Source organism: Kogia breviceps, chromosome 18 (genome assembly GCF_026419965.1).
Source record: "Kogia breviceps isolate mKogBre1 chromosome 18, mKogBre1 haplotype 1, whole genome shotgun sequence".
Taxonomy (NCBI): Eukaryota; Metazoa; Chordata; class Mammalia; order Artiodactyla; family Physeteridae; genus Kogia; species Kogia breviceps.
Genome location: NC_081327.1, coordinates 7,480,376 through 7,507,450, shown reverse-complemented (window position 1 = coordinate 7,507,450; position 27,075 = coordinate 7,480,376). Strand labels below are relative to the sequence as shown.

Here is a 27,075-nt window from a genome sequence, read left to right as displayed (position 1 = left end):
CCCTTCGTGTTTGAGTGAATGAATAAACAACTGGGTTGGAAAGGAAAGAACTGTCCTGTGTTCAGTGGTCTCCAACCCTAACTACACATTTGGATCACCTATGGAAAAAAAACCCTCCAAAACCAAAAGGGTGGGGAACCTCAATCAAATCACAATTTATCAGAGTGCAACCCCAGCTTGAGCACTTTTCACATTTTAAAGCACAGCCAGGGTTGAGAATCACTATTTAGGTCATGGGTGGCACAAACAGATTCTCACACTACTTACTCTCCAGCCTGTGCCACGGCAGACACTGGTAATCCATCTGAGATCTCAGGAGTCTTAACTGAGCTCTAGGCAGCCATTATCAATCGATTAGAGCTGTGGGAAAAGCTGAAGGGGACAGAGGGGCAGGACAGGGTGTCACAGGGTGTCATAGAGGCCACTCTCTTGACACACACTGAGCCTGAACCTTTCCTGAACTCCCTCCAGGCTCTAGGCTGGAGCAGCTCTCCGAGGAGCCTGCCCTGGTTTCCCAGGCAGCACCTCCTCTGCAGCCCCTGTTCACTTCCTGACGTCATGCCACATACCGTGACACTAAGTCTGCAACTGGGCACTGACCCTCCTCCAGCTGTTCCCCTCCTCCACAAAGTGGGGAGCGCCCGGCCCAGCCCAGTGCCAGGTGGAAGCACGGGCACATCAGACTGTCCACCTGACAGGCAGGCCCACGTGCTGGAGTGTGGAGGAGGTGGCCGATCCTTGCCCTCCTTTCCTGGGCAAAGGGCTCCTGCTGTTTCCTCTCCCACTCACCGTACCCACTCGGTCCTCCTTGTACTCCGCCCGCCAGAGCCGCTCCCTCCCCCACCCTTCGACAGATGGAACAGTGCCACTGGGGCTTTCAGCCCTCCCTGCAGGGAAATACGGACGTGGGGTGTGAGGCTGGAAGACTTGGTGGGCCTCCTCCACCCCTTCTCATCACCGGTGATGCATCCATCCTCCCGCCAGCTCTGGGGGAGGGGCACCGGCGCCCATCATCCCAGCTGAGAACACCAAGGACCAGAAAGCCCAGAGCTCAAAGATCCCAAAAGCCCATGGCTCCCAAACCCACCAGCCCTGGGCCTCCCCTTCTCTAGGCTCTGACCCAGCCCAGCCTCCTGGTTAAGGCTGCCCTCTTCTTTGGCACAAAGCGTGCCCAGAGCCCAAGGCGGGAGGGCCAGGGAGCCGGGCCACAGGCCCTGAAGGGGGAGGAGGGAGCAGAGGTGAGGAGGAAGAGACTCATGCGCAAGTGTTGTCTTTTATTTCCTTCCTCAGGCGGCTGCGGCTCCCCACCGCCACCTGGAAGCGCAGGGTGGAGACGGAGGGGCGGGCGTGGGGGCGGCCCTCGGGGCTCCAGGGCCTGGGGCTCCCCGGAGAGGTGAGGGCTGCAGGAGGCTGGGGGCTCCCGTGCTGGGTGGGGGAGGAGCCCACCCCCAGCGGTGACAGCCAATCACGGTGGCTACGGGGGCTCAGAGCTCGGCTGGGGGACAAAGGTGGAGAGACAGACACCCACCTCACGACTCAGCTGGTTGGGAGACGGGGGGGCCAGATGCTGACCCCGACCCCCGGCGGCACCCACAGCAAATAGGTCTGCGTCAAAGATCCCGTGTGTCGCGGGGGAGAAGGGTACCTCCGGGGGCTTAAATAAAGGGGCAGGGGGCAAGGGATGCGGCGGGAACAGAGGGTGACCGTCTGGCCAGCGGGCCTGGCCTCAGGGGCCCCCGAAGCAGCGCTGAGCCTGCGCTGTGGCGTGCGAGACTCCTTGGTGGGGAGGAGGGAAGGTCTCGCAGCCAACGTCTCGGGCCCCACCTCTCTGGGCTCTTTGCGATCCTCTCGATCCTCACTGGAGGGCCAGGCCGGGGGAGAGCGGGCGGACGGGGCAGGGAGACGGGCACCCGGGGGCCAGGCGGCCTAGCGCAGGTCCTCCTCGTCGCCCTGGATCGTCTTCTTGATGCGCAGCAGCATCGTGGTGAGCCACTGGTCCAGCCGGGAGATGGCGTCGTACTCCTTCACCTGCGTGCGCGGGGCCGGGGTCAGGAGGGGCGGCCCGCCCCGCGCCTCGCCTCGGCTCCCGCCCTGTCACCGATCCTCGCCCACGGTCTCTGTTCCCAAGATCCTCCCGGCCTGTCCCTGTCAGCCTCGGTCCCCGAGGAGGAGCAAGGGGAGGCGTGGGCCCCGACCCAAGCCGGAGCGGCTCCCTTCTGTGTCCTTACTGGCCTGGGCGTGAGGCTTCCCTTGGGGGCAAGAAAGATTTTATAGCTGAAAAAAAAAAAAAGTCCAGTTTTCTTGTTTTACGGATGGGAAATTGAGGCCCGGAGACACGAAGAAGCGGCGGGATGGACGGTCTGGGGCGGGATGGACCTGACGAGTTTGGCCTCTGTCATCATTCAGAGGCCTACGATTGGTGATGGGTACCCAGGGAGAGACATGCTTGACAGATACAGTCTGCAGGACCTAATGTGGACCTGAGCTGGATGTAACTGAGTTCCAGAAAGCTCAGAACAGGGTAAGGAAAGGGAGAAACATCTCCGTGGGGCGGTTCTATCAGAGAAGCTGCTGGAAAGGGGGACCCTCCCAATGCTGCCTCTCCGGGCACCCTTTGCTCCTCCTCCCTCCTGCTTTCGGGGAGGGGAGGGGGAATGATGCGACTCCCTCCCTCCCTCCCTGCACATCCAGGATCACCCAAAGTGCCCGGTGTGAGACATCCTTAACTGCTCACCCAGGGGGACTCTGAGTGGCGCAAAGACCTTGGCCTTCAGGAGCAGACAGATATGGGCTCCAACCCCAGCTCGGGCCCCGAGAGGCCTCAGTGCCATCATCTCTAAAACGGGGAGAACACTCCCCGCACCTCTTGGGGCTACTTGTGAGGAGTCTGGAGCGACTGGAGAAAGGAATTCACGGCCAGGGACCGGGGCTGGAGATAAGAAAGGGTGAAATTCACGGGACCACATGTGACAAGGACACCCACCCCTGCCGGCCACTCACCGCCTCGGTGTAGCTGTCCACATTCTGTTCCTCGTGGGCTTCTAACAATTTCTGCAAGAAAATGGCAGGCGGGGCTCAGGGGCCCAGGCTGGCCTGAGGCCTGACCTGGATGAGATTCACACACACACACAGTATCTGGGTGAGTGAAAGTCGGGGGGACTCCCATGCTGACAGGAAGGAAGGGGCTGTGTTCCAACCCTGCCCCCCGCATCAGAAAGTCGCCAACGCAGAACATCGCGTGTGCACGCGCGCCTGTGTGAGTGTGAGATCCCGCAGCCCCCCAGCTCCCTCGCTGACCGAACCTCACTCGTCTCATCCAGAAACTGGAGACCCAAATGGCAGGCGAGGGGGAGCAGAAGCCCCTTGAAAAGCACGGTGCGAATCGCGGCGCTCGTGCTCGCCAGAGCCAAGCCTCCAGGTTCCCATCCACGCGCCCTGCTCAGAGCGCAGGTGCAGGAAAGGGGTGGCCCGAGCCCCCGGCACTCACTTTCATCAGCTTGCACTCCCGGGAGTCGGAGAATGCAGGGAACAGCTCCTCATACTTCTGGACGGCGAGCTGAGTGCCGGCGAGGGTGGAGGGGAGGACGAAGGGGACAAGTTAACAAAAAAGGGCCCTCGGAGCAGCTGGGCCGGCAGCCGAGGGGATCGGGGGCCGCTCTGGCCCCGAGTCAGCTGTCTGCGCCACCCCCCGGCCTCCAGTGACGCCGGGCTCTGTGCCTGGTGGCAGCTTCACGGAGCTGAGCTCAGTGCAAGCCTGGCTGCAGAGACAGCTGCAGGGGAGGGGGGGGCGGCAGGGGCCTGGGGGAGGGAGGAGGGTTCCCCAGGCCGGTGCTCAGTGCCTCTCCTGCACCCGGTCCACCCAGGGTAGGGGCGATGGCAACAATTGCCTGTACTGCCTCATAACAGCACATCCTACGTGTCAGGCCTGACGCCAGGCACTTCTCACGTTTAACCCTCACGAGGACCCAGGGAGGGTCAAACGATGGTGACCCTATTTTCAAAGTAGGAAACAGATCCAGAGGTGGTAGTGACCCGCTCAGGGCACAGGGTACGTGTTGGGGATCTGAACTGGCCTGACCCCAAAGCCCAAGCTCTCACCTGCCCTGCCGGATGCCGGCAAAAGGAGCAAGGGTTGGGGTTCACACATCATGTGGCTGAGGATGGGGCAGCTGGAGACCCCAAGAAATCCCAGACGCCAGCAGAACCCAGCTCCTCTCCCTGGCCATTCCCCAACCCCTCACCCAGCCCTGACCCCTCTCTTGCTAAGAAGCCCTGAGCACAAATGGGGCTGGCGTTTAGGCTCTGGTTCAAATCATGAGAACACTGGGAGTTGGAAAGATGTGGAATCTTGGGGCTGCGGTTTACTAGCCACGTGCTTTGAACAAGAGACTCTGGTTTCAGCCTCAGTGTCTTCATCTGTAAAATGGGGCGACCATGGTGTCAACCTCATGGGGTGCAGTAAGGACTCAAAAAGTGCTCCCACAGAAGAAAAAGCCTGGCACTGAGCAAGTCGGGAGTTGGAAACTCAAAGGCTACAGGGACTGTGTGAGTGAAATCACGGATAGAAACAAGCACTTCCTGCCCAAAGGCCGAACGCCAGGGGCCAGATGTGAGTGAGGGGCTTACCCTCCGAAGGGGTTAAGAGGCGACTCGGCCTAGTGACAGACACTGTGCTCCAAGGGCAGTCACCCTGTGGGGGCGTGGGGTAAGCTCCGGGTGGGCCCCTGGGCCGGGGCTCACCTTGGCGTTGAGCATGTCGATGCAGAAGTGGCAGAGAGCCGCCTTGAAGAAGTAGTCCTTGGCGCTGTACTTGAGCAGCGGGCTGTCCATGGCGTTGGTCCCCACCTGCAGGCACGAGGAGGCGGGCAGCCAGAGGGCCAGGGTCACTGCCAGGCACTTGGGGGCCAGCTGGGAACTGGGTTTGTTCCCCAGTGGGGCCCTGTTAACCCAGGACCCCGAGCGCAGGGAGAAGAGAGACCAGCCCTGGGGAAGTCAGCAACCGCTCTGTGAGTGGCCAAGGACCAGGGCATGATGGGGAGTGGGGGCGTGGCCACAGGGCTGAGGCCAGGTGTCCGTGGGCTTCCCGAGGCGCCTGCGATGGCGGAGGGAGAGGCGGCCCTGCTGTCAGGCCCGACAGGAGGCTGGCACATCGGTGCGCAGAGGGGTGGCAGGCTGCGGGAACATGAGAGGCGGCGCCCGCCCCGCGCTCCTCCGAGGCCAGCTGCCTGCCTTTCTCCTGGCCAGGCTGAGCCCACCAGGGTGGCCAGGCTCCCCGCCAGCCCTCCCCACACAGCAGAGGGGAGCCTGCATACCCAGGGGACACCCCCTCCCGGGTCCCTTCTAGCAGGCTCCGCAGCTGCCTCCGGCTACCCCGGGCCTCGCAATTCTTTCCACTCTCTCCCGGACTCTGGCTCTTCGGAGCTGGCCTCACTCTGGGGCCGCCTGGGAAGTGCCCTGTGAGAGTGTGGGAAGGGCCTGTGCAGGAAGAGGGCGGTGGCGCCGCGTGGGGTCGTGGGTGGAGCGAGTGCGGAGCCGGCCTGAGCGCGGGGTGAGGGCGCGGGGAAGAGCGAGGGCGTGCAGAGCACGCGGGGCACCGGGGAGGGTGAGAGGCGGCACGAGGCGCACTGGCGGGCAGGACGGGGCCCCGCCTGCCCCCACCTGTTCGTAGATGTCAATGGCCTTCTGATACTGCTCCAGCTGCGCCGCGTAACCAGCCACCTTCAGCAGACACTTGTTGGCAGAGCTGAGTGGGGCACAGAGAGGGGAGGGAGGTCAGTGGTAGCCGGGTCCGGGCCCTCACCGAGGGGCTGGGGCGGGCAGGAGGGGTACCTGTTGGACTCCTCGCCTTTGTAGTAGTCTGCAGACTGCTCGTAGTGGGCGATGGCCTGGGGAGACACGGGCGGTGGGGGGAGGGCGAGGGGCCAACGCAGCCTTCATCACCTTCGGGCGCCACATGGCCCGGGACTCACCGGAGCCCTTTTCCCAGGCTCTGCCGGTGCCCCGGGCTCCTGTCCTAGTCTCAGAGGACCGGCCAAGGCAGCCCTCCCTGGCCACTGGCCGGGCCCCACCTGCCACTGACCTTCTCGATGTCCACCAGCTCCGTCTCGTAGATCTCGGCGATGGAGATGTGGTGCTTGGCCGCGATGGTGAACCGGCCCTGGGTGAGACGTGGGAAGGAGCCCTCCGTGACGAGGGGCGTCCTGAGGGCCCCGCCCCAGCTCAACCACACCCCTCCGGGTCCCCGAAGCTGGATCCTCAGCCCTCAGCCACCCCTGGGAGGGAAGGTGAGCAGAAGAAGGCCCCAAGAGACAGAGGGGCACAGGGCTTAAAAGGGAGGCTCTAGCATGAGCGGCCCGGGTCCGAGTGCTGCCCTGACGTGGTGACGGCGGGCACGTCCCTCCCCATCCAGTCTCCATGGGGGACAGATGGAACACACCGAGGTTAACGTTTGCACAGGGACTTGCCAGAAGCTCTGGCCCAAGGAGGCATGTGACAGATGGTCCAGAGGGGCGGAAGGAGCAGCCCAGAGTCACCTGGTACAGGCTCCCCGCTGCCTAAGAGACAGCCTCCCTCCTGGCCTCCCTGTCCCGTGTGGCCACACAGCCCTTCTCGCAGGTCAACCTCTGCCCTCCAGCTTCCCCTGCAGGCGCCCAGGGCTTTCCCCTAGGATGCCTTCCAGCTCCCAGAGGGGCCGAGCACCTCCTACCTGCCTCCACCCAGTGGGGGTCCAGATGCCTGGCCCTCCACTCACACACGAGCCTGGCCCACGGCCACCTCCTTGCTGAGGGCGGCAGAAGGGGCAAGGCCCTGGGCTCAGCCAGGACTAGTTGGGTCTCAGCGGCTCCTGCTGGTAGGCGTGGGGCCCTGAGCGAGTCACGTCTCTTGTCTGGGACCCTCTTTCCTGACTGTCAAACGGGATGACAACAGTGCCCGCCTCACGGGGCTGCTGTAGGGGAGACCAGACCACCCAGCTCGGAGCATCTGCTCCAATACACGGCAGCGGCTCCCACTGCTGTAACACACTACTACGGCCCGGCCCTGGAGCCGGCAGGAGGCAGGGCCCACGCTCCTGCCCGAGGGAGGGGTCTCACACAGGTAGAGTGCGAAGGGGCAAAAAGTGGAGTCGACGGGAGCCAGGGCCTGGCTTTGGTCCACCGTCCTGGCTCCCTGGCCTCAGACCAGCAGCCGCCTCTCTGGACCTCATCTGTCGATGGGGCAGCTCCCTGGGGCAGGGCAGGGGCTGGGCTGACTCTGGGCCATGCCTACCCACCCCAAATCAAATGGGACGCTGGCGGGGGGCGTCTGGGTAAGGGGAAACGCACCGGATACGCGAGGACCCCAACAGCAGTGACGTCTACGAGTGAGGACAGTGACGGCCTGTGGGGGGCCAGAGGCAGGACCTGGGGAGGGGCCGTCAGCCCGTGATGTGCTGGGAGCTGCCACCAGGAGCCAGGCTGGTGAGGAGCTGCGTGAGGACACAGCCAGCCCAAGCCCAGCCCGGCTCCGGTGACACCCCTCACCCTGCCAGTCTCCCGCCTGCTCTCAGGGCTGGAGGAGGAGAGGGGAGGCTGGGGCAATCAGGTAGGACTTGGAACGGGGTGGACAGGACACGCAGTGACCCTTACCATGTCTGTGTATATCTCAATTGCTCTCATCAAGCAGTTAATGGCCTCTGGGGAGAGAAAAAGGCAGGGAGGAGAAATGAGAAGGTGGAGTCATTTCAGCAGAGGCCGAGGAGAGAAGGAAGGTGCAGGGCTGCACTGGGAGTGGCCAGGGCTACGCTCCTGAGCAGGGAGGGAAGGTGAGGGGATCCCCGAGCCGCAGGAAACCTGGTCAGGCTAATTTATTCTGCCGACTGTGACTTGCCGGGCACATGCTCTCGGGGGAGCCCTGCTGATACAGCTGCCCTTTCCCTCGGGCCACCACAATGCCACCACCTTCCCAGCAACCCCTGGGACAGGGCATAGCCAGCTGGTGGCCAGACTCCCATGGGTGTTTTGGGCCAGACCTGCCAAGGCCCTGCCCTTGAGGATGAGCTGCCGGCAGAGGCGGCAAAGGCTGACATCGGAGGAACGGCCAGCTCCCACCTGGGCTCTGCCACCCTTTCACGGTGGGACCCTGAACCAGCTGCATCCCCCGGCCTCCGTGTGCGGCAGGAGGTGGCTGGGTGCTGTGACGCTGAGGCCCCTGTGGCTGGGGTCTCCACTATTCTGCCCACATCCCAGCCTGCAGCAGAGCCCTCTGTAGCCTCCTCCGCCTGGCGCTGCCGCCTGCTGGCTCCTCAAGCCACAGGTTTCACCGACAAAACACACACACTGGGACGGCACCTGGGAGGAAGAATTGGGGTACCTTTGTTGTACTACCTCTTGCAAGTTTTTAAATTTGGAAATTTGGGAAAGGCATTTTTTTTTTTTTTTGACAAGTTATTTGGAGGAGAGAGAGAAGCATGAGTGGGTGGCATTTTCTAGCAGACAGAGATGAGCTCTTGGGTGGATTTTTTTTTAACACCATTTTAATGCATCTCAGGAGGAAAGGGTGTTGGGGGAGATGGAGGGAGACGGACAGAGAGCCTGGACAGACCACAGCAGGTGGGCTCTGAGCTGGGGCAAGGTTGAAAATTCACCCCGCAGTCCAGCATTTGTAAGCCCCCTGCTGGCCGTCGGGGTCTCCAAAGTCAGCAGGGCCCACTGGGCCGAGAGGCTGCAAGGAAGCCGCAGGCGCGGTGTCTGCTCTCAAGGGGCTGATGGTCTCATCGCGCAGGGAGACATGTGAACAGAGGCTCTCCGGCCCAGACCTGGGGCTGGCCCTTCAGGGAGTCCACAAGCCCCTCCCCCAATTTACAGGCCAAAAGGGGGTGTCTGTGAGCACTACTCTGGGGGAGGGAGGACTGCTGGGCCAGGTCCAATTCTGCAAGGCCCCTGGGGACCCCTAAAATATTCAGAGCATACACCACTGGGTCAAGGCTCTGAGGCTGACAGGGGAAGCCTGAGGCAGTAGGGAAGAGGGAAAGAAAGCAACAAGGGTCAGAGAAGGAGAAAAGGGAGAGAACACCACAAACAAATACAGCCTGAAGCAGTGTTACTTCAACACAGACACAAAGGTTTTGTGACAGAGCATTTCCGGAAGTAACTGATGAGCTGGCAGCCCAGTGGTAGGAGGCTAAGGAACCAGGGGTAGGGCTGCAGTGCGTGCGCTGTGCACACCCCACCCTGCTCCACTCTCCACCCCTGGGGGGTGGACGCGGCCAGCAAGCGACCGCCCCCCCCCCCCCCCCCCGCAAGCGACTCACAGGCTCCCTCTCCTGGAACGATGGGGCGCACAGCAGACACCTACAGGCAGAGGGGCAAAGGTTGCCCGGGTGAGGTTAGCAGCCCTGGAGGGGGAGAGGCGGGAAGCTCCCCTGGCAGGACGGGCTCCCCTGCAGCGGCCGCCCCGGGCCTGCTGGCACTGGCCTGCAGTGTCGTCAGCAAGCGGTGGCGGTAGGGGAAGAAGGCTTACCCGCGGGCAGCAGCATGGATTCACAAGGTTGAGCCCCCTCGCTCCAGGACGGCTGTCCCTGAAAGCGGCAGGCTGCCAGCTGCCACCCCAGCCAGAGCACTAGCGGATTAGCTGCTGACATACTGGCTACAACCAGCTTATCTCCGGTCACCAGGACCCCTGGGGCGAACAGCCCGCGCACCCCGGCACACCTGCCCCCGAAAACCGGGAGCCAGAGAGAGCTTCTGGGAATGGTCCAGCCCCAGAAGGTGGGCGGGGAGGGCTGAGGCCCAGAGAGGGGAAGGCGCTGGCTTGGGGAGACAGGCCTCCTCAGTACAAGGGGGCAAATCGCAGGAGTGCAACGGGTAGAAGGAAGACGCCACGTGTCTGGCACACCGCAGGTACCCAGTGAGGCTGGCAGTGAGGTTGGGGGAGCACACGGGGGAGGGCAAGTGGGGGTCTGGCCACTGCCCTGCCCTGGGTGCCCGTGTGCACACACACGCACCCCTGGGCCCAGCTATCAGGCGGGCAGGGTGAGAGGCTTCCCTGGCCTGAGTCTACCCATAGCGGCTGGCAACCAACGACAGCTGCGGTCATCACCTCCTGCCTCTGCCCTCAGCCACCAAGGGGGCAGCAGGCCACCCTCGGCCACACTCAGGCGCCCAATCGCTTCCCTCTGCCCTGGCGGTCCCAGGCGCAGGCTCAGCCGCCTGTCGGTGGTGGGGAGAGGGGCATTTCCAGGACTCCCGTACCAAGCGCTGACACAGGGCAGGCCTCTGAGGCAGGCGGGGCAAGCAGCGAGGGCCCAGGGAGCCGGCCACCCGCCTGGGGAAACTGGGCAGTGATCCACGTGGGCCCTCCGGCTCTGTTTCACAAGGCAAGCGGCCAGGGGTGGAGGCAGGGGGTGCCCAGGCCAGGCTCCCATCTGATGGGAGCCGAGGGCTGCCCCTTACTGGACGTTTATCAGGACGTTTATCACACGCCAAGGGCCGTGCTGGGCACGTCTGTGCTTTATCTCACGTGTGCTCTCTGCTTTACCAGACCAGGAAATGGAGACCCGAAAGATTAGGTGTCTCCCCGAGGTCAGAGGGGAGCAGGCTCCCCCGGCCTCAGAGACCACAGCGAGCCCCACCCTCCTTGACTGGGATGGGCAGTCGAGACGCGGTGGTGCCGGGGTGCCGCTGCTCCAACACCGCTCCCGGCTCAGCACCAAGACCCTGGAGCTCCAGCCAAGGCACCGCTCCCGGCTCAGCCCACGCTAGGCTCTCCCCTGCGCCACAGCGCCTCCTGTTCCCTGAGAGCCACCGCCAGTACCAAATCCACCCCTTCCCACCCTCAGCATCCAGGGCAGAGAACCAGGCTCGCTGATCTGATCCCCAAAGAAACCAAGTCGGCCTCTGAGCCCCAAGATGGGCACGTCACCACACCTAACCACTGCTGCCTTCCCACCGACGCCTCAGGCACCCTCCACGCGTCTGGAGGCCAGTCACCGGGCCACAGCCCCGACCCGGGCCCCAGCACCCGACACACTCTGCAGAGCGCCGCTGCTAGCTGAAAAGGCTCAGGTCGAAAGCTGGGGAAGGACGCGGCATGATGGCGCCAGGCGGGGCCCGTCTCCCAGAAGCGCGGGGGCTTGTTTGAAGAACAAGGGGCGCTGTGCACATGCCGTGAAGCCTGGCCTCAGCTCCCGCCCCAGACATCAGTCCTTCCAGTCACTCTGGAGCAGCAGCTGAACATCACAGATGCTAGGGCAGCATCTGCAGGTCGACCAGTTCCCCAGAGAGAAGGCAGGCTGGGGGTGGGGGCCCTCTGCGGGGGACGCACAGACTTCCCTGGGTGATTTGAGCTGAAAACAAACCCGAGGTCACCCTGGGTCATCATCACATCACCACGGGGACTGCTGTGGCCCAGCGCTGCCAGCCAGGTGCACTTAGCTTTGTGCAGAGGGACGACGGCCCACCCAGTCACAAGGCCTCCCCTCGGTTCTTGCTGAACCTGAGCTCACATGTGAGACACCCGGATGCACAGGAACCACCCGTCAAGTCTGGGAACAGAGGACAGCTACTTGGTCTACACAGACATCAAATCCTCCACTGGGAACTAGATGTCCCGATGGCGATAACGAATCTGCCACCAATTCCCCAGCGCTGGTGTGTGAACCAGTGCTCACAGATCCTTGGAGAGACCCCCGGACACTAGTGCCAACTGCCCTCTCTTGGGAAGGATAAGCCTTTATTACAAGGTGATGCATCTCCTTTTTTTAAAAAAATTAATATTCATATATTTCCCATTCTCTTATGAGTGAATAGTGACAGTAGATGGTCATTTTAAAAAATGAGCTTGTTAAAATTAAAAGTTGGCAACCGATGTCTGGCACCGTGATTAAAAAATAAAATTCCAGCTCCACGAAATCCAAAAGGCTGGTACCCACTGGGTTGCGCTTCTAGCTCAGGATGAGCCCAGGAGGACAACGATGGTTTCCTCACGGTGAGTCAGTCCCAAACTGGGCTTCTGTCCCCAGCACGCTCTCATTTTAAGGAACTTGTTCTCTGCAGCTACATCTCTGGTATCTGTTCTCTCTGACCCCATCCCCCGGACCAGGGGGTAGGGAAGCCAGGTTAGGATAATTTCCGCTCCTTTTTCGGCAGCAACTCCTACCTGGCTGGTCTCTGAACCCCCTCCCACCCCCTCTCGCATGTTAATTCTGACAACAGAACAGATTTTCCTCTCTCCTTGGCATGCGGTGGGTCTGAAATGTAACTCCCACTCCCAAATGCTCCCAGGCTCCAGGAGGGGCGGGAGCGATCAGCTGCAGGCACAGAGCAGAAGGGGAGGCGGAGGCTTGGAGCGCGATGCCAACGCCAGCCAGAAGGGAGCCAATTCTGAAGCTAGAGCGCCAGCGCCTCCAGGCCAGCCTATTGCCTACGATCTTGGGTGGGAAACCTGAGGCCTTCTCTGGGTTGGGGCTCAGCTGGAGCTCTGGGCTGCCAGCTCCAGCGGCCCACAGAGGCCCTCACCTTGGGGGTCGGCTTTCTTGAACGCGTTGCCGGCGTCCACGAAGCAGGTGGCCGCATCGTGCTTGCTCTGGAGCTGCAGGTGCAGCTGGGCTGCCTGGCAGAAGGCGTTTCCGGCAGCTGGAACAGAAAACGGGGATCCCCGTCTTAGGGGGGGGCCTCCACGCTTTAGGTCGCTCAGACAGGGCCCCGAGAGGTGGTCGAGCTCTCCAGGTGCAGAGTCCCCAAGAGAGAAAGAGCGTGGCCGGAGTGAGCCGAGGTGCAGGCCTAGACCTCGGGCCCCCTGACCCCGAAGTTGCTGCCCGCACCCCCGGCCCCGGGGAGCCTGGAAGCAGCATCCCCGGCACAGTGCCGGCTGAACCGCGGGATGGGGCTGCCCGGGGGTGCTGGGGAAGAGAGTGGCGATCAGGATGCAGCTACCCCAGACCACCCCCCCCCACTGCCTCTCCCCTTCCAAGCCTGACTTCTCCCCGCACGGCCCCCGGCCCTTCCAATCCAACTCCCCGGCTCCCCTGCCTCTGTCCACATGCCGGCCCCTCGTCTGGAGTCACGGCAGGTTGAGTGGCAAGGAGGCCTCACAAAGTCCACTCCCCCAGGGGCTTCACGTCCAGAAAGGGAAACAGGACGGAGACGCCACGAACTTGAGAGCATGGGGACCAACGCCCATGGGTGGAGGGAGGCGGAGACCACACCTGAAGCCCAGGCTGTCCTGTACTCAGCTGCGAACCGCCACCTTCCAGGCACCCCAAGCCATCCTGTTCCCACATCTCCGGCTCCTAATCCATCTGACTTGTGGGAGACAGCGGGACCCCTCCTCCTCAAGGGGTAGGGGCTGTGCTAACTGGGAGCCCCACTGGCCGCGCCAGCTCAGCCGCCCTGAGGCCCCCGCCCTTCATCCTGCTCCAGCTGAGCCCCAATCACAGCATCCCTGAGCTGGGGGAGGACAAGAGGGCCTGGCCCCCATCCTGTACCTTTAGAGCAGGAGCCTAGACAAAGCCATCCAAGTTCTCACTATGTATGATTTCTTTCTTGTTTTCAAGGGCTCCAAACTTGAGTGCAGAATTTCCAGAAAAGTAGTATCATTGGGGGAAAAGTTAAAAAAGAAAAAAAAAAGGCCTAAGATTTTTGTTTGACTATTTGGGGGAAGGAGGGAGGTGACAAGTTTTAGAAGAGAAGCACCATCTACGTGATTGAAAAAGAAATATTCTTTCTCTAATGGTATTGTTACCTTAGGAGCATATAAAAATACACACAGGATCTGGCTCTAGGCACCACACATGCTGTGAAAGCTTAGGTAAAAGCTCTTCTAATTTTCAGGACACCAAAAATATTCTCAGAAAACGACAGTCCATTTTGCTCTGTGCCTCCACATCCTGCCTTCACAGCCCTATCCCAGGTTTCATTTCCTTTGTAGTCAGAAAGTTCCTCCCTGGGTTTCAACACTGTCTTTGCTTGATATTTTTTTTTTTTTTTTTGCGGTACGCGGGCCTCTCACTGTTGTGGCCTCTCCGGTTGCGGAGCACAGGCTCCGGACGCGCAGGCTCGGCGGCCATGGCTCACGGGCCCAGCCGCTCCGCGGGATGTGAGATCCTCCCGGACCAGGGCACGAACCCGCGTCCCCTGCATCGGCAGGCGGACTCTCAACCACTGCGCCACCAGGGAAGCCCTGCTTGATATTCTTGATCCAATCTTGCTGATGTTTGAAGTCATGTTATGAAGTCAGCCCCCAAAGGGCTCGAGCACTGGCTTTTTGAACCTCTCTTCCAGGCCTGCAGGTAGCTCCCAAACAGATCTTCGGCCCCTTGGACCTCCAGGAGCTCCTCCCTGGACTTTCCTGGCTGTCCAGTGGTTAAGACTCTGCACTTCCACTGCAGGGGGCACAGGTTCAATCTCTGATCTGGGAACTGAGATCCCGCATACCGCACGGTGCAGCCAAAAGATTAAAATAAAGAGCCCCTTCCTGCCCACGCACCTCTCCTTGGCGGACGCCGCCCAAGCTCCAGCCTTGCCAGGGTCTGACCATATACCCCTCCTGGCCAAGTCAGAAGGGCCGCTCCGCCCACCAACGCAGCTTGTGAGAGTCTCAGGAGGGACGTGACCTGGGATGCCCTCTTCCGGGAAGAGGCCCTTCCAGTACACTATGATACTGCCTGTGTGCGTGTGTCTTGCCCCAACTGGAGTGAGAGCACACAGATGGCTGGGGACCTTGTAAGCGCTCCTGCAGTCTGCCAGTCTGTTGACTGGAGTCCTCTAAGGGCTTCCCCTCCCACTCTAGGGGGAGGGGTGCTGCTAATAGGAGTGGGAAATGGAGCTCGCAGCTGCCACTGTGCTGTGCTGACTGCCCTGCATGGCGACGGCTGATCGCCATGAACCCACATGACAGCCCCGCAGGGTCAGGACCGTTCCTTTCCCCATTGCCGTGCTGAGGAGGAAACAGTTTTGGAGAGGCCAGGTAACCTCCCTGGGGTCACGTGGCCAGCCTGAGCTGTGACACAGATCCAAGTCACTCTGGCTCCCAAGGTCAGGAAGCCACATGGGGCAGGTTAAGCCCCCCAGCTCCAGAGTCAGAGTTCTGGTTTCTGAATTCTGCTTCAGTCACTCACTAGTCGTGGCGTGTTGGGCAAAGGGCTGGACCAAGCCTCGGTTTCCAAATCTGTGAAATGGGGATGTTAATGGTACTGACCCTCGTGGTGTTGCTGTGATGATTCAGTTAAATAACGCAAGCTTGGTGCTTAGGAGAGGGCTCAATAAATGGAGCCGTGATTAATGTTATTATTGGAACCACTTGAATGATCCCCAGCCCAGAATTCAGACTCTGATGGAAGTATTAGGGAACTGCTTCCAGGGAAACCTGAGATTCTTTCATTCTCTTTTTTTAGTAGAAGTATAGGTGATTCACAATATTGTGTTAGTTTCAGGTGTACAGCACAGTGATTCAATTTTACATATATATACTCTTTTTTCCAATTCTTTTCCATTATAGGTTATTACAAGATATTAAATATAGTTCCCTGTGCTAGATAGTAAGTAGGTCCTTGTTGGAAACCTGAAATTCTGAATTTAAGGAGAAACCCCTCAAAGAGCTCATCAATATACATGGGTCTATCTGAATTCAATAATCTATTTATCCTTATCCTTTAAGTTCTCATTCCAAGGGCCTGTGACCCAAGTTGTAAAATAACCCAGTGGGCTCGGAATGACCAGATGGCAGGCCAGTGGGTTTGTAAAGCTGGAGACGGCATTGGTGGGGGAGCTGCAGGGCTGAGGCCTCAGCCAGGCCTCTGGGACCGGAAGCTGAGGTGAAAGAGGAGAAAGAGCCATGGAGGCGCTCTAGCAGGGATCACATACCACTCCAGTTTTTGGCCATCTTGAACATGTTTGCTGCTCTGGCGTAGATTTCACATGCTTCTTCTATTTTGGATGAGCCTCTGGGAAAAAGGAAAGGAAAAACAGGTAAGAAAAAGATGTAATCTTCTATCAGAGAGAAAGCAAGCCAGGACTTCCCTGGGGGTCTGGCGGTTAATTAAGACTGAGCTTCCAATACAGGGGGCACTGGTTCGATCCCTGGTCAGGGAACTAAGATCCCACATGCTGCACAGTGAGGCCTCCCCCAAAAAAAGGGAAAAGCAAGGCTTCTGCCCCATCGACAGTGGAGATGTGCCCTTACATCGCCACTGGATGGTGGCCCCAGCCCCAGCCCCTGCATGTCCCCGTGAAGCCAGCTTCCCAAGTCCAGCTACAGTTCAGGCCTCTGCTCGGGCTCAAGGGAGATGGAGTCGGTGGCCCCCAGCCCCTACGCAAAGGCTGGCTAGGCCCTTGCTGGGCAGGTCTGGGCTGGACCCTCATTGTGGGGGGTGGCCCTTCCCGACCACCCCCAGGAGCCCTGCCTCTGACAGTCTCCTCCACTTCCTGCTCAGATGCTCAGTGCTGACCACTGGATCCCAGGCTCTCTGCAAATCCCTTTTCCGCATGAGACTGCAAAGCATTCTGGGGGAAGAGTCCATCCTTGGACACCTTGTCCTTTCCTCAATGCCCTAACCCCGTCCCTTGCACACTGCAGCTGTCCAATGAAGACGTCTCAACCCTAAAAGTGTGTTGCTGCCAATTCACGACTAGGCAGATATACAATAATACAGACATATGAAGAAATACTGTTTTTAAATATGTACACCGAAAGTTCCCATTTGTGTTAAAACAAAACAGAAATAGAGGGTGAGAACAGAAACATATATGTAAACATAGAAGATTTCTGGAAAAATACACACACAAAAAATAGTTACAAAAAAAAAAAAATAGTTACAGTATTTTTCTCTAAGGTGGGGTCTGTAGAACTGGGTGCCAGGTGTGGGAGACAGACTCATATCCCTCATTAGTACTGTCTGGATTTTAAAATCGTCTGCATATTTTACCTATTCGAGAAAAAATATATATATATATTTTAAATATTATCATTTACATTGGGTTCTGTGATCCAGCAATGAATTACATTCCTAGTAATTTACCCTAAGAAACTAAGCAGAGGGACTTCCCTGGTGGCGCAGAGGTTAAGAATCTGCCTGCCAAGGCAGGGGACACAGGTTTGAGCCCTGGTCCGGGAAGATCCCACATGCCGCGGAGCAACTAAGCCCGTGCGCCACAACTACTGAGCCCGCACACTTAGAGCCTGTGCCGCGCAACAAAGAGAAGGCACTGCAATGAGAAGCCCGTGCGCAGCAACGAAGACCCAACACAGCCAAAAATAAAAATATATAAACTAAAAAAAAAAAAAAAAAAAAGAAAGAAAGAAAGAAAGAAAGAAACTAAGCAGAGAAGCTACAAGGATGTTCAGCACAAAATTATTTAAAATGGCAAAATAATGGGAATTCCCTGGTGGTCCAGTGGTTAGGACCTGGCGCTTTCACTGCCGGGGCCCAGGTTCAACCCAGGTTGGGGAACTAAAATCCCACAAGCTGTGAGGCTGCCCACCGCCGCCCCCCCCCCCCCAAAAAATAAAGCCACACAAATAAATCATCTTCACTGTCCCACCCCTCAGCCCTGTGTCAACCGGCCCTGGAACCTCGCTGACACCAGCCACAGAGGGTGAGGGCCTCCGACGTAATTCTGGACACAGTACGGGGAGCACCCCTGCCCTCTGCACTGCTGTTGCGGTAGGGCCATCTTGCCCATGCTTTGGATGCACATCAGATGTTTATTATAATCATCAGCCAGAGTCCCGGAGCCACCCTCCCTGGAGATCTCACTCAGCAGGTCTGGGTGGGGCCTGCAATCAAATTTGTAACAATGGCCTCAGATGATTCAGATGATCAGGCGAGTCTGGGAGGGATAAAGCTGACCTAGACTGACCTCTTGGGAAGCAGCCACCAGTGACTTGTCCCTTGTCAGGTAACATCGGAAGGCAATACCCCCAGGGCAGGCCGGCAGGGTGGCTGGGGCTGGAATCCTGGCTTCCGGAATCCAAATCGTACCAGGTAAGCTTCTTCTTTAGATGAAAAGTCTCCCCTCTGCCTTCTGGGGCTGTGCTGACACTCTGCACCCACCCTCTGCTGTCCCCAGGAAGCAGCCCTGAGGGACGTGGGGACGCACACTTCCCGCACTCACCCTGCTGGGTCCCCCATCTTCCCACCACAGCTGCACAAGACGCCTTGGGCCTGGGGCCCCTGTTTGGAGTGACTTCCTCAGAACCCACTCCTGGCCCTGGAGAGGTGAGGAACTTTCACAAGCTTTGGGCAGAAGAGATTTCAGAAGGGTCCCTGGGGGATCTTCTCTGGAAGGTTCTCTGAAAGGAGCCAGGTGCATTCACAGGTCGAACCACAGATCTGCCCACCCCAGGGGTCCGCTAGCGCATCCTTCCCTTCCTTGTGGGTGCAATTAAATCCTCTCCAGACCCTGACATTCTCTGAAAAAAGCTCAGGTTCCCAGAGGAGCAGAAATGGCCCATCCCACCACGGAGAGGCCCAAAGCCAGGTGGCAACAATGAGCAGAGTCAGCCTCAGCTGGCTTGTCGCAGCTCAGTGGGACGGGGTGGACTCAGAACACAAGGCCTGTCAGCTGCTGAGCTGAAATTCTATGATCCCAGACTAAGCTGGGCCAACCCCGTGCTGGCTCACTGATTCTAACTGCGGTGGAAAAGCCAGAGGGATTAACATCTGCTCAGGCCTCCAGGCCTGCCTTCTCCTTCCCCTCAAAGCTTGGGTCCTGGCCACTCCCATGACCAGGCGATGACAGGAGATCTCTGGAGCTTCAGCCTCTTGCTTTAGAGATGGAACTGGAGTCATCAAAGGGGAAAATAATATGGCTCGGGTCCCTGGCAAATCCTGAAGGAGAAGCCATTTATTCAACTGGGGAGCAAATATCTGAGCATTTATTACGCGCCAGGCACTGCAGATAACAGCAGCAAACAAAGGAGAAGGACCTGACCCTCGGTAAACAGGACATCAGCAAGACAACTGCAGAGGGACTGGGGGACGAGGGGCTTCTTTGAATGGGCAGGTCAGGGGAAGCTGCTGTGACTATGTGAGATTTACGCTTAGTCCCCAAAGATGACTAAGGAGCCATCCATGTGAAGTGGGAAGCACATTTCAGGCAGCAGTCACAGCACGTGCAAAGGCCCTGAGACAGAAACAAACTTGGCCAGTTCAAGGAAGAGAAGGGGACCGGGATGGCTATGGTCCAGGGAGTGGCCAGCACTGAGGCTGGTGAGGGGAACGGGGGACCGCATACTGGGAGCCAGGAGAAGGGTTTAGGCCTTGTAATAAGGAGCGTTCTGGCAAGGAAAGAATGGTTAGAAGGAAGAAGAGCCCGGCTCCTCTGCTTTTCCAAGCTGTCTCCCCAAGTGATAAATCTGCATGGTTTACTACAGGACTTCTCTCCTTGGTCAGGTCACTTCACGTCACTTATCTAAGAGTGGCCTCCCCGACAAAATCCACAAACTCGCTGAGGGAAAGAAACCAGGCCCCCCTCGGACCCCTGCACAAGGGCCAGAGGGGCTAGCTGGCCCTGCATCTTCTGAAGAGCCCAGGTGGCGGTGCCTGTGACAGCTGACGGTCCCTCCCCCCACTGATCCCACCAAGCTGCCTCTGCTCCGCCCTTCCCACCGGGAATAGAGGGAACTGGTTTGGGCCGGGCTGGTGCAGGGCTGTCTATAATTACCCGACTCAGCTTTGCTCCCCACCCCCCCCGCCCCCCGCAAGGCGGAGGAAGCAGTCTCAGGTCTCCCAGGCACAGCCACCATCCTCCAGCGGCTGCCATATGGAGGGATGGGTGCGGTGCCAGGCATGCACAGATAGCCCGGTGGGACCCGGGCCAGGGGGTCCTCAGGCAGAGTCTCAGCCTCCCTCCTTCCTTTCTCCATCCCCTGGGCACTTCCCAGCTCCCAGAAACAAGCTACCCACCCAACCTGCAGTCTCCTGAGGACCTCAGAAGGCAAGGCAGGTGGAGTAACTCCCACGTTAGGTCCCCGACACTCCCTAAACCCCTGTCCTTCTGCGGTGCCATAGACACCCACCCTCAGCCCCCTCCTGGGCCTGAAGGTCCCCGCCCTGATTCTCCGTCCGCACCCTGGGTGGGGAAGAACGGACCCAAGGGCCGGTGCGGGGCCCCGACCTCCTCTCCTTTGCTGTGCTTCCTCACGACTCATTACAGCGGCCTGCCAGGTGACACCTGAAGCAGCACGGAGACCCTCAGTCGCCCTCGAGGTATGACCCTGCCTTACAGAGGAGGAAGCTGGGCCTCACAGTGGTGAAGGGGCTGGCCCAAGCCGATGCTGCCAGGAAGTGGCGGGGCCGGGAAACCTGCCCTGCCTCTTGCTCACCCTGTGATCCAGGAAGCTTCCTTCCCTGTGTCCGAGGGTCTTCTGGAAAAGGAGGGGGCGCACAAGGTCCCTGCCTGCTCCTGTCGATTAAACAGCCAGCACTGCTCAGGTTTCCCTCGTCTGAGGAGTAAATGCTGCTCTCGGCTGGAGCCAGCCCTGGCCGCCTCGAGGCCCAGGCCCCCGCTGAGCCCTAGCCCACCTCACGGAGTGGCAGGCTGAAGGTACATCAGAACACAGAGAGGAGAGGCCCCCGGCACCGGGAGCAGCAGCCCCCCAGCCTCGCCCCTCTCCTGACTGCACCGGGGCTGGCAGAGCCAGAGCCGCGCGGTCTCCGGGCATCTCTCGGCCTCTCCTCCTGCATCGCCCATGAGCGCTAAGCCCCTCGCTGCCCTTCTGGCTCTGCGGTGCCTCGAGCTCCCATAAGGCCCCAGGAACAACGGAAGAATCCAGTGTTACACACTGACTGCCCAGCTCTGAAATGCCTGGACGGGTGATGGGGAGAGAGAATGCACTTGGGGGCCGAGAGACCTGGGCTGGAGTCAGCCTCGGGCACTTTGCTAGCTGCGTGGCCTCGGGCTAGTGATCCCTGAGCCTTGGTTTCTTTATCTGTAACAGAGACGATGAGCCTGACCTGGGAGGCGGCTGGTGAGGGTCTCAAGGCGCAGTACCTGGCACACAGCACAGAGCGAGGCCCGGAGCAGGCGCTCCAACAGCTGCTATTATATGAAGGAGGAGAAATACACCCCAAGGGCTGCCGGCCACCCGGCAATGGGAATTCTAGTCGCTCGGGGTGGGTGGAAAAATCGAGGACCACAGTCAGGCAGGCCTGGATTCCAGTGCTGGCTCGTGGCGCCCCAGCCTCTGCTTCCTTAGCTGTAAGTGGGGACAAGACGCCACAGCTGGCAGGCCTGCCGGAGGCACGAGGAACACCCCCTGCCCCCCCACCACCACCAGGCAGCGGCCAGGAGAGCGCCTGCCACACAGCAGGTGCTCAGCCAACGAGAGCATCCCTCGCTTCAGGCTGGCGGAGAGAGCAGGTTCTGGAAATGTTCTCCTTTCGCATCTCAGTGTGGGCTTCATTGCCTTACCTCCAGATTAGCTAAGTGGCACCCGTCCCCTGGCTTCCACAGAGCCGGGGGCCTCCCACCTACCCCACCCCCTGCATACCACGCTGATGGGGCCGGTTCCCGGGCCATCGCCCTCCTGCCCGTGAGCTCAAAGGCAGCGGCCACACCTGCCACACCACCCAGCAGGCCTTCCCATGGTTCTTATATGGATGCCCTCTGCAACCCAACAGGATTCCTTTATCCCAGCCAGAGCGCCCAATGGTTCCTATTCTTAAAAGATGTTTCGGAAAGACCCTTGCCTCTCAGTAGCCCCACTCTAAACAGGAGTGTCGAAACCTCTGTGTGAGCAGACAGCAGGGTCCCAGCCATCAAGGGGCAGAACCCTCAGACTGCGGCGAAATGACGGCCGGCTTCCTTGGAAGCCTTGTGTCCCCTCAGGACAGCCTCCACTCTGAGCCCGGGCAAGAGAGGCTGAGTTTTAAGTTGTGGATCTTGGCAGCTGGCAGGGGACAGTGAGTCACCTCGGTGCCCAGCTCACCGGCACCCCGGGGTCCTGCGTGCTCTGCAGGTGGAGGGTGGTCTGGAAGCTGGCACTCCTCAGCCAAGGGCCCGGGGGTTCCTGGATGGGGGACACCTACCCGGAGGACCTTGGCCGCAATCTCTGCCTCGGGAAAGACAGCCTCCAGGGCTCCCAGGGGTTGCTGGTGCCCAAGAGCAGCTCAAGCAGGAACTATGTCAACATTTGATCCGCAGGCTGCTGTTTGTGCACAGAAAGCACCCCATTATCTCTAGTTCTCCAGCGCCTCGGGCTCAACTTCCAATCACAATACCTAATACTAATACTGTTGATAACAGTAGGCACTTAATAAGCACTGACCAGGGTCAGGCACCGAGCTCGCAGCGCCGCACATGCATAACCTCATTCTCTCCTTAGGACAATCCTACGAAGTAGGTATTACCATGATCTTCAGTTCACAGAAGAATAAACTTGCTAAACACACTGGTATCTGAGTGGAAAGAAGTGTTTATTTTGGATTTGGGGGAAGGGGTCACGGGGAGATATTAGGGACGAGGAAAGGCACCGGGAACAGAACCACTGTTTGGAACCTGCGCAATCCCGAAGGGGCACAGCAAGAAATGTGGACCCATCGGGAGACGGAGCAGCAAGGAAGAAAAAGCTCATCTTGCATCTCCCCTCTCCTTTTCCACAACTGCATCGTCGTTGGGAAATCGCCACCTTTCTGCTTCCAGAGCAGAAGTCTGGGCTGCTCTCCCATCTCCTGAGCCCTGGCTGGGGAGCTGAGGAGGGGAGGGAAGGTACAGAAGCAGCTCGGATCTGCGAGCCGCCTGGTACAGCCTCCCTCCCAGGCTGCTGGTGCACCAAAGCCCCCTAGTGTCTGGCAGCCCAGAAACAACGAAGAGCACAGAAGGCCTTAACATCCAAGGTGACGGGGCTGCCCCCGATCCCAGGCAGGAGCAACCCTACTTGGTCCTTTTGACATGAGCGGAGGCCTCTCAATTTGGGCTGCTGTCATCGCTGAGGTTCCTAAGAGGGGAAGGAGGAGCAAGAGGGACAAGCTGAGGCCAGACACTCCCTCCTCCAGTCCTCGGAAGCCACAGGGGGTTGTGAAACGCTGAACCCCGGCAACCCCGGCTCCAGAGGAAAGGTGTCAGGAGTGGTTCCCGCCCACGAGGCAAGTCCTCTCGGGCTGGCCCCTCCGGCAGACCGGCTCTGGTCAGGCGTGTCTCGGTCTCTGTCCGCATCCCTGTCCTGTGCACTAGCCTTGCACCATGGCAACCGCTCTTGGAGCTGAAGGGTCTGGGATGAATACACCTGCTCTTTCTTTCAGATGTTTGGAGAAAACCGCCACGCGGGAGGGGAAGATGGGGGGATCAGAGAAAGGAAGCTCCCTAAGACGCCTACTTAGTTTGCCAACATCCTCCCTAAACGGAGTGCCCAGAAACGGGCCCGAGCATTAAGGAGAAATTCCGTGTGGCAGCAAGAGGGCTTTGGGATCAGGCAGGCCTGTGCGTGAACGCGACCTCCCACTCACCAGAGGACTGGGCAAATATATCAACATCTCTAAGTCCCCACCTGTCCACCTCCACAGGGATGCCGTGAGGACTGCACGTGAGGACGCGGGTGAAGCGCCCGGCCCAGGCGGGACTCAGACTCAGAGTGGGCACTTAATGCTATCAGCTATTACTACCGTCACTGTCTGCACTCTCCCCAACACCCAGTGCCGCAGTCCCTTCCACCAGGCAAATGGGAACCCTCCGGCACTGGCCCTACTATGGATGGAATGCTTGGGTCCCCCACCAAAATTCATGTGTGGAAACCTTAACCTCCAAGGTGACGGTATGAGGAGATGGGGCCTTTGTGAGGCGGTCAGGTCATGAGAGTGGAGCCCTCGTGATTGGGATTAGTGCCCCTATAAAACAGACCCCAGAGAGCTAGTTCACCCCTTCCACCGCCCCTTCCGCGATGTGAGAACACAGTGAGACAACAGCTGTCTACGAGGAAGCAGGTCCTCATCAGACACCCAATCTGTCAGCACCGTATCTTGAACTTCTCAGCCTCCAGAACCGTGAGAAATAAACTTCTGTTGGTTATCAGCCACCGAGCCTATGGTATTTTGTTAGAGCACCCCGAACAGGCTAAGACAGGCCCCCGTTAAAATCCTCAACACTCTCCAACACCTCCTCAAATCCCAGCCCTGTGTCAGGAGACCCTCCAGGACTGGGCGTGGTTCTTGTTCAGTCTCACTCCCTTCTGCCCATTCCGCCTTTAGGGGCTAACACACAACCCCCCGCATTACACCTGCATCTGGGCCTTGCCCAAACTGCCTCCTCTGCCCGAAGCAGTGCTCCCCCACCAGAGGGTACCCCTGGAACTCCTGTTCATCCTCCCAGATGGAGGTCTCTCCTCTGGGGAGCCATCCCTCTTCTCTTTAGATCTTGGTTCCCCATCATTTCGGGCAGAACCTCCCCTCACACTAGACCTCTGCTCACACAATTCCCTCTGCCTAGAACACCTTCCCCAGCCCCCCACTCCCTCAGCATGACCTAGTGTTCCTTGGGGCCCAGCTCACACGTCACCAGAACCTTCCTTCAGCTCATGCAGCTTCCTCTCAGGTCAGGAACCTCCCACGAACGACAGGATCTAGCCCTTAGTCACATTTGACAATTTTGCTTTACTAGTGTTTTAGCAAGCGTTCATCTTGACTTCCCAACCAGGTGGCAGGTGTGTCAGGGTCTCACTCAGCTGCTCCCTCCAAGCACGGCCCAACAGTACACTAACCCCCAGTCCAAAGGGACCAGACACCAAAAGTCACCCAGGAAAACCATTACCGATAACTTAGCCCTACCCCAGAACACTGCACTTGAATTTCTCCCCTTGTGAAGGAAGCAGAAACACACATACCCTCTCCCCACTCTTAGCCTCCAAAATAAAACATTTCTCACCTAATCAATACAGGCCATCAGCCCCGGATGTTTCTCCACACCAGGCAATTCACAGCCAGGTTACTCAAGTTCTTTCACTAAACATAATCCACCCTCAAATAACAACGAGACGCTCCCATCTCCTTTCCTGGGAAGAACCCTCCCCCACTTCATTTCTTTACCAACCTCCTAACACCATCTCTCCCGATCCCTGGTCCTCCCCCCAAGCCCCTTCCCCAGCCTTCTGGACGGCCCTCCCAGCCTCCCAGCCCTCCCCAACCTCTGCCTGTCTGTGCTGCCAGGCTCCATGCGGCCCCCTCCTCACGGTTCCTCCTACCTCACTACAAACTCACCCGGCCCACTGCAGCTCTGCCCCCAGGCCGACGAGCAACACAACCTCCGAAGTCCTCCGCGGCCTTCTTCTCCCTCCACCGGGGCCTCAAGCCCCTCCCCTCACCCTATTAAGTCCCCATGGCCCGGAGCTCCGTTCCCGACCTCTTTCAGCTCCTCTCTCATCACACTGTTTCTCTCCCTGCTCTGACCCCCCGATCCCCACTTCTCCCATCAGACCCCCACCTTGATCCCCACCAGCCCTGTACAGGCTCCACACCTGTTTCCTTCCTGGAAGTAACCCTGATGGTAGCTAGCACTCCCAGAGTGATAACCACATCCCGGGCTCAATTCTAAACACTGTACTTGCATTCTTATTCAACACTAGTAACAAACACCTGAGACAGATTTCTCTTAGCCCCCCTGTAACAGGGCAATTAAACAGCTTACCCAAGGTCATGAAATGGCAGAGACCACTTCGAACCTGGGCTTTTGACACTCCCAAGCCACTAAAATTCCTCGAAGGATGGCCATCCAAACAACTTTTACGAGCCAACATGAACTTTATGTGAAATGTCTGCCACACTGCAGGTGTTGGTTCTGTCTCCCAGAGCCCTTCAGCGGTATCCTGGGCACGCCACTCTCATCCTACTCCCAATGGCCACCCAATCCTTACTCAAGGATCACACAGCAGGCCTTCGGCCCCTTTTGGTTTTCTCATCTCCCTCATCTCTCCCTTTTATCCCTCCAGTTCCTAAATCAAGCCTCACCCCACCTTAGTCTCCGGCCTCCCAGTCCAGGCTTCTTCAGAAGCCGTAACTCCATCACCCCAGGGATTCGTCTGCTCAGCTCTCACTCCGGTGTCAGTCCCCCTTACACCCCTCACCCGTGACCAAGGCCACACTCATCCCCCACACCTCACACATCTCAGACTTGGCCTCATCACTCCCAGGCTCGCCTGAGCCCTGAGCCTACGTTCACACAAATCCACCGCCCCAGGCCTTGGAAAGTTGAAGCCCTTGGGCAGGGGTCCTCAGTCCCAGGGACCCAAGATGCCCGTCTGAGGTCCTTCATATAGGTTCTCCTAGAGCTCCAAAAGGCTTCTTGACCTGGTTGCCCTCCCAGGCTCCCTGAGTCCCCGCAGGCCAGGTCCCCTTCAAGGCCTGAGACCTTACTCCCTCGGCCCACGTTCTCCTCCAGACCCTTGGCCCATCTTCAGCCTGGGTCCCCTTCCTGCCTCCAGATGGTGTCGCCTCGGCCTGCGTGTCCTCAGCCCAGGGCCCTTCTACCATCTCGGACAGACTCTCCTCAAGCTATTCTGCCAACGCCACAACCCGGGCACCCTGGCCCTCGGCCGGTGTCACCTCTGCTGCCTTAGACCATGTCACGTAGTGCCGCAACACCCCTCCGCCCCGTCCTCTAGGCTCGAGCCCTTCACCTCTATCGCCGCCCCAGTCTATGACTCCTCTGTCCTCTCAGTCTAGGTCCCGGGCGGACCCCTCGGCGCGGTTCTTACCCAAAGAGGCCCGAGAAGAAGGACTGTGAGTTCTTCACTTTGCGCTCTGCCTCGGCCAGAAGCGCCATCGCCTCCGCTTCCTTCCCGGAGTTGTCCATGGCGGCCGCAAAGGTACTCATCAAACGGCCCGACCCGCGCCCTCGGACGACTCAGCTGAGGCCGGGCCGCGGTACACAGGTCAGGAGAGCTTAGTGGTCTGCGTTGACGTCGCACCGGCGCGCGCCTCCTGCGGCCCCAAACCACGTGATTCGCACTGGCCAACCAGCGGCGTCGTAGCGCGGCGCGCGCCCCGTCGGCCTCGCCCTCGCCAGCCGCCGCACGCCGCCCCGTGACTCAAGGCCTCCAATTGGCGACCCGATGCTTTAACGCATGCGTATGCATCCGCGTACGGCACCCTACTCTCTTCCCGGTGCTACT

General features: G+C 59.2%; 1 protein-coding gene across 1 annotated transcript; it reads right to left on the bottom strand.

The window, feature by feature from the left end:
* Positions 1-1,254: 1,254 nt before the first annotated feature.
* NAPA (NSF attachment protein alpha) lies at positions 1,255-27,075 on the bottom strand. Its single transcript, XM_059045780.2, has 11 exons — positions 26,659-27,075; positions 15,840-15,919; positions 12,495-12,611; positions 7,626-7,672; positions 6,080-6,157; positions 5,830-5,885; positions 5,659-5,743; positions 4,741-4,845; positions 3,488-3,556; positions 3,001-3,051; positions 1,255-2,028 (listed from the first exon to the last, which is right to left on the bottom strand). Exons 1-11 carry the CDS (start codon positions 26,775-26,777, stop codon positions 1,927-1,929), a joined length of 909 nt encoding a protein of 302 aa, XP_058901763.1. The 5' UTR covers positions 26,778-27,075; the 3' UTR covers positions 1,255-1,926.

Excerpts from the sequence above, each read along its gene's own strand:
- NAPA (XM_059045780.2), bottom strand. The coding sequence starts at position 26,777 with ATGAGTACCTTTGCGGCCGCCATGGACAACTCCGGGAAGGAAGCGGAG. Across the intron at positions 7,673-12,494 it reads CAAGAAAGCCGACCCCCAAG|AGGCCATTAACTGCTTGATG; the intron begins GTGAGGGCCTCT and ends TTCTCTCCCCAG. Across the intron at positions 4,846-5,658 it reads CCATTGACATCTACGAACAG|GTGGGGACCAACGCCATGGA; the intron begins GTGGGGGCAGGC and ends TCGTGCCTGCAG.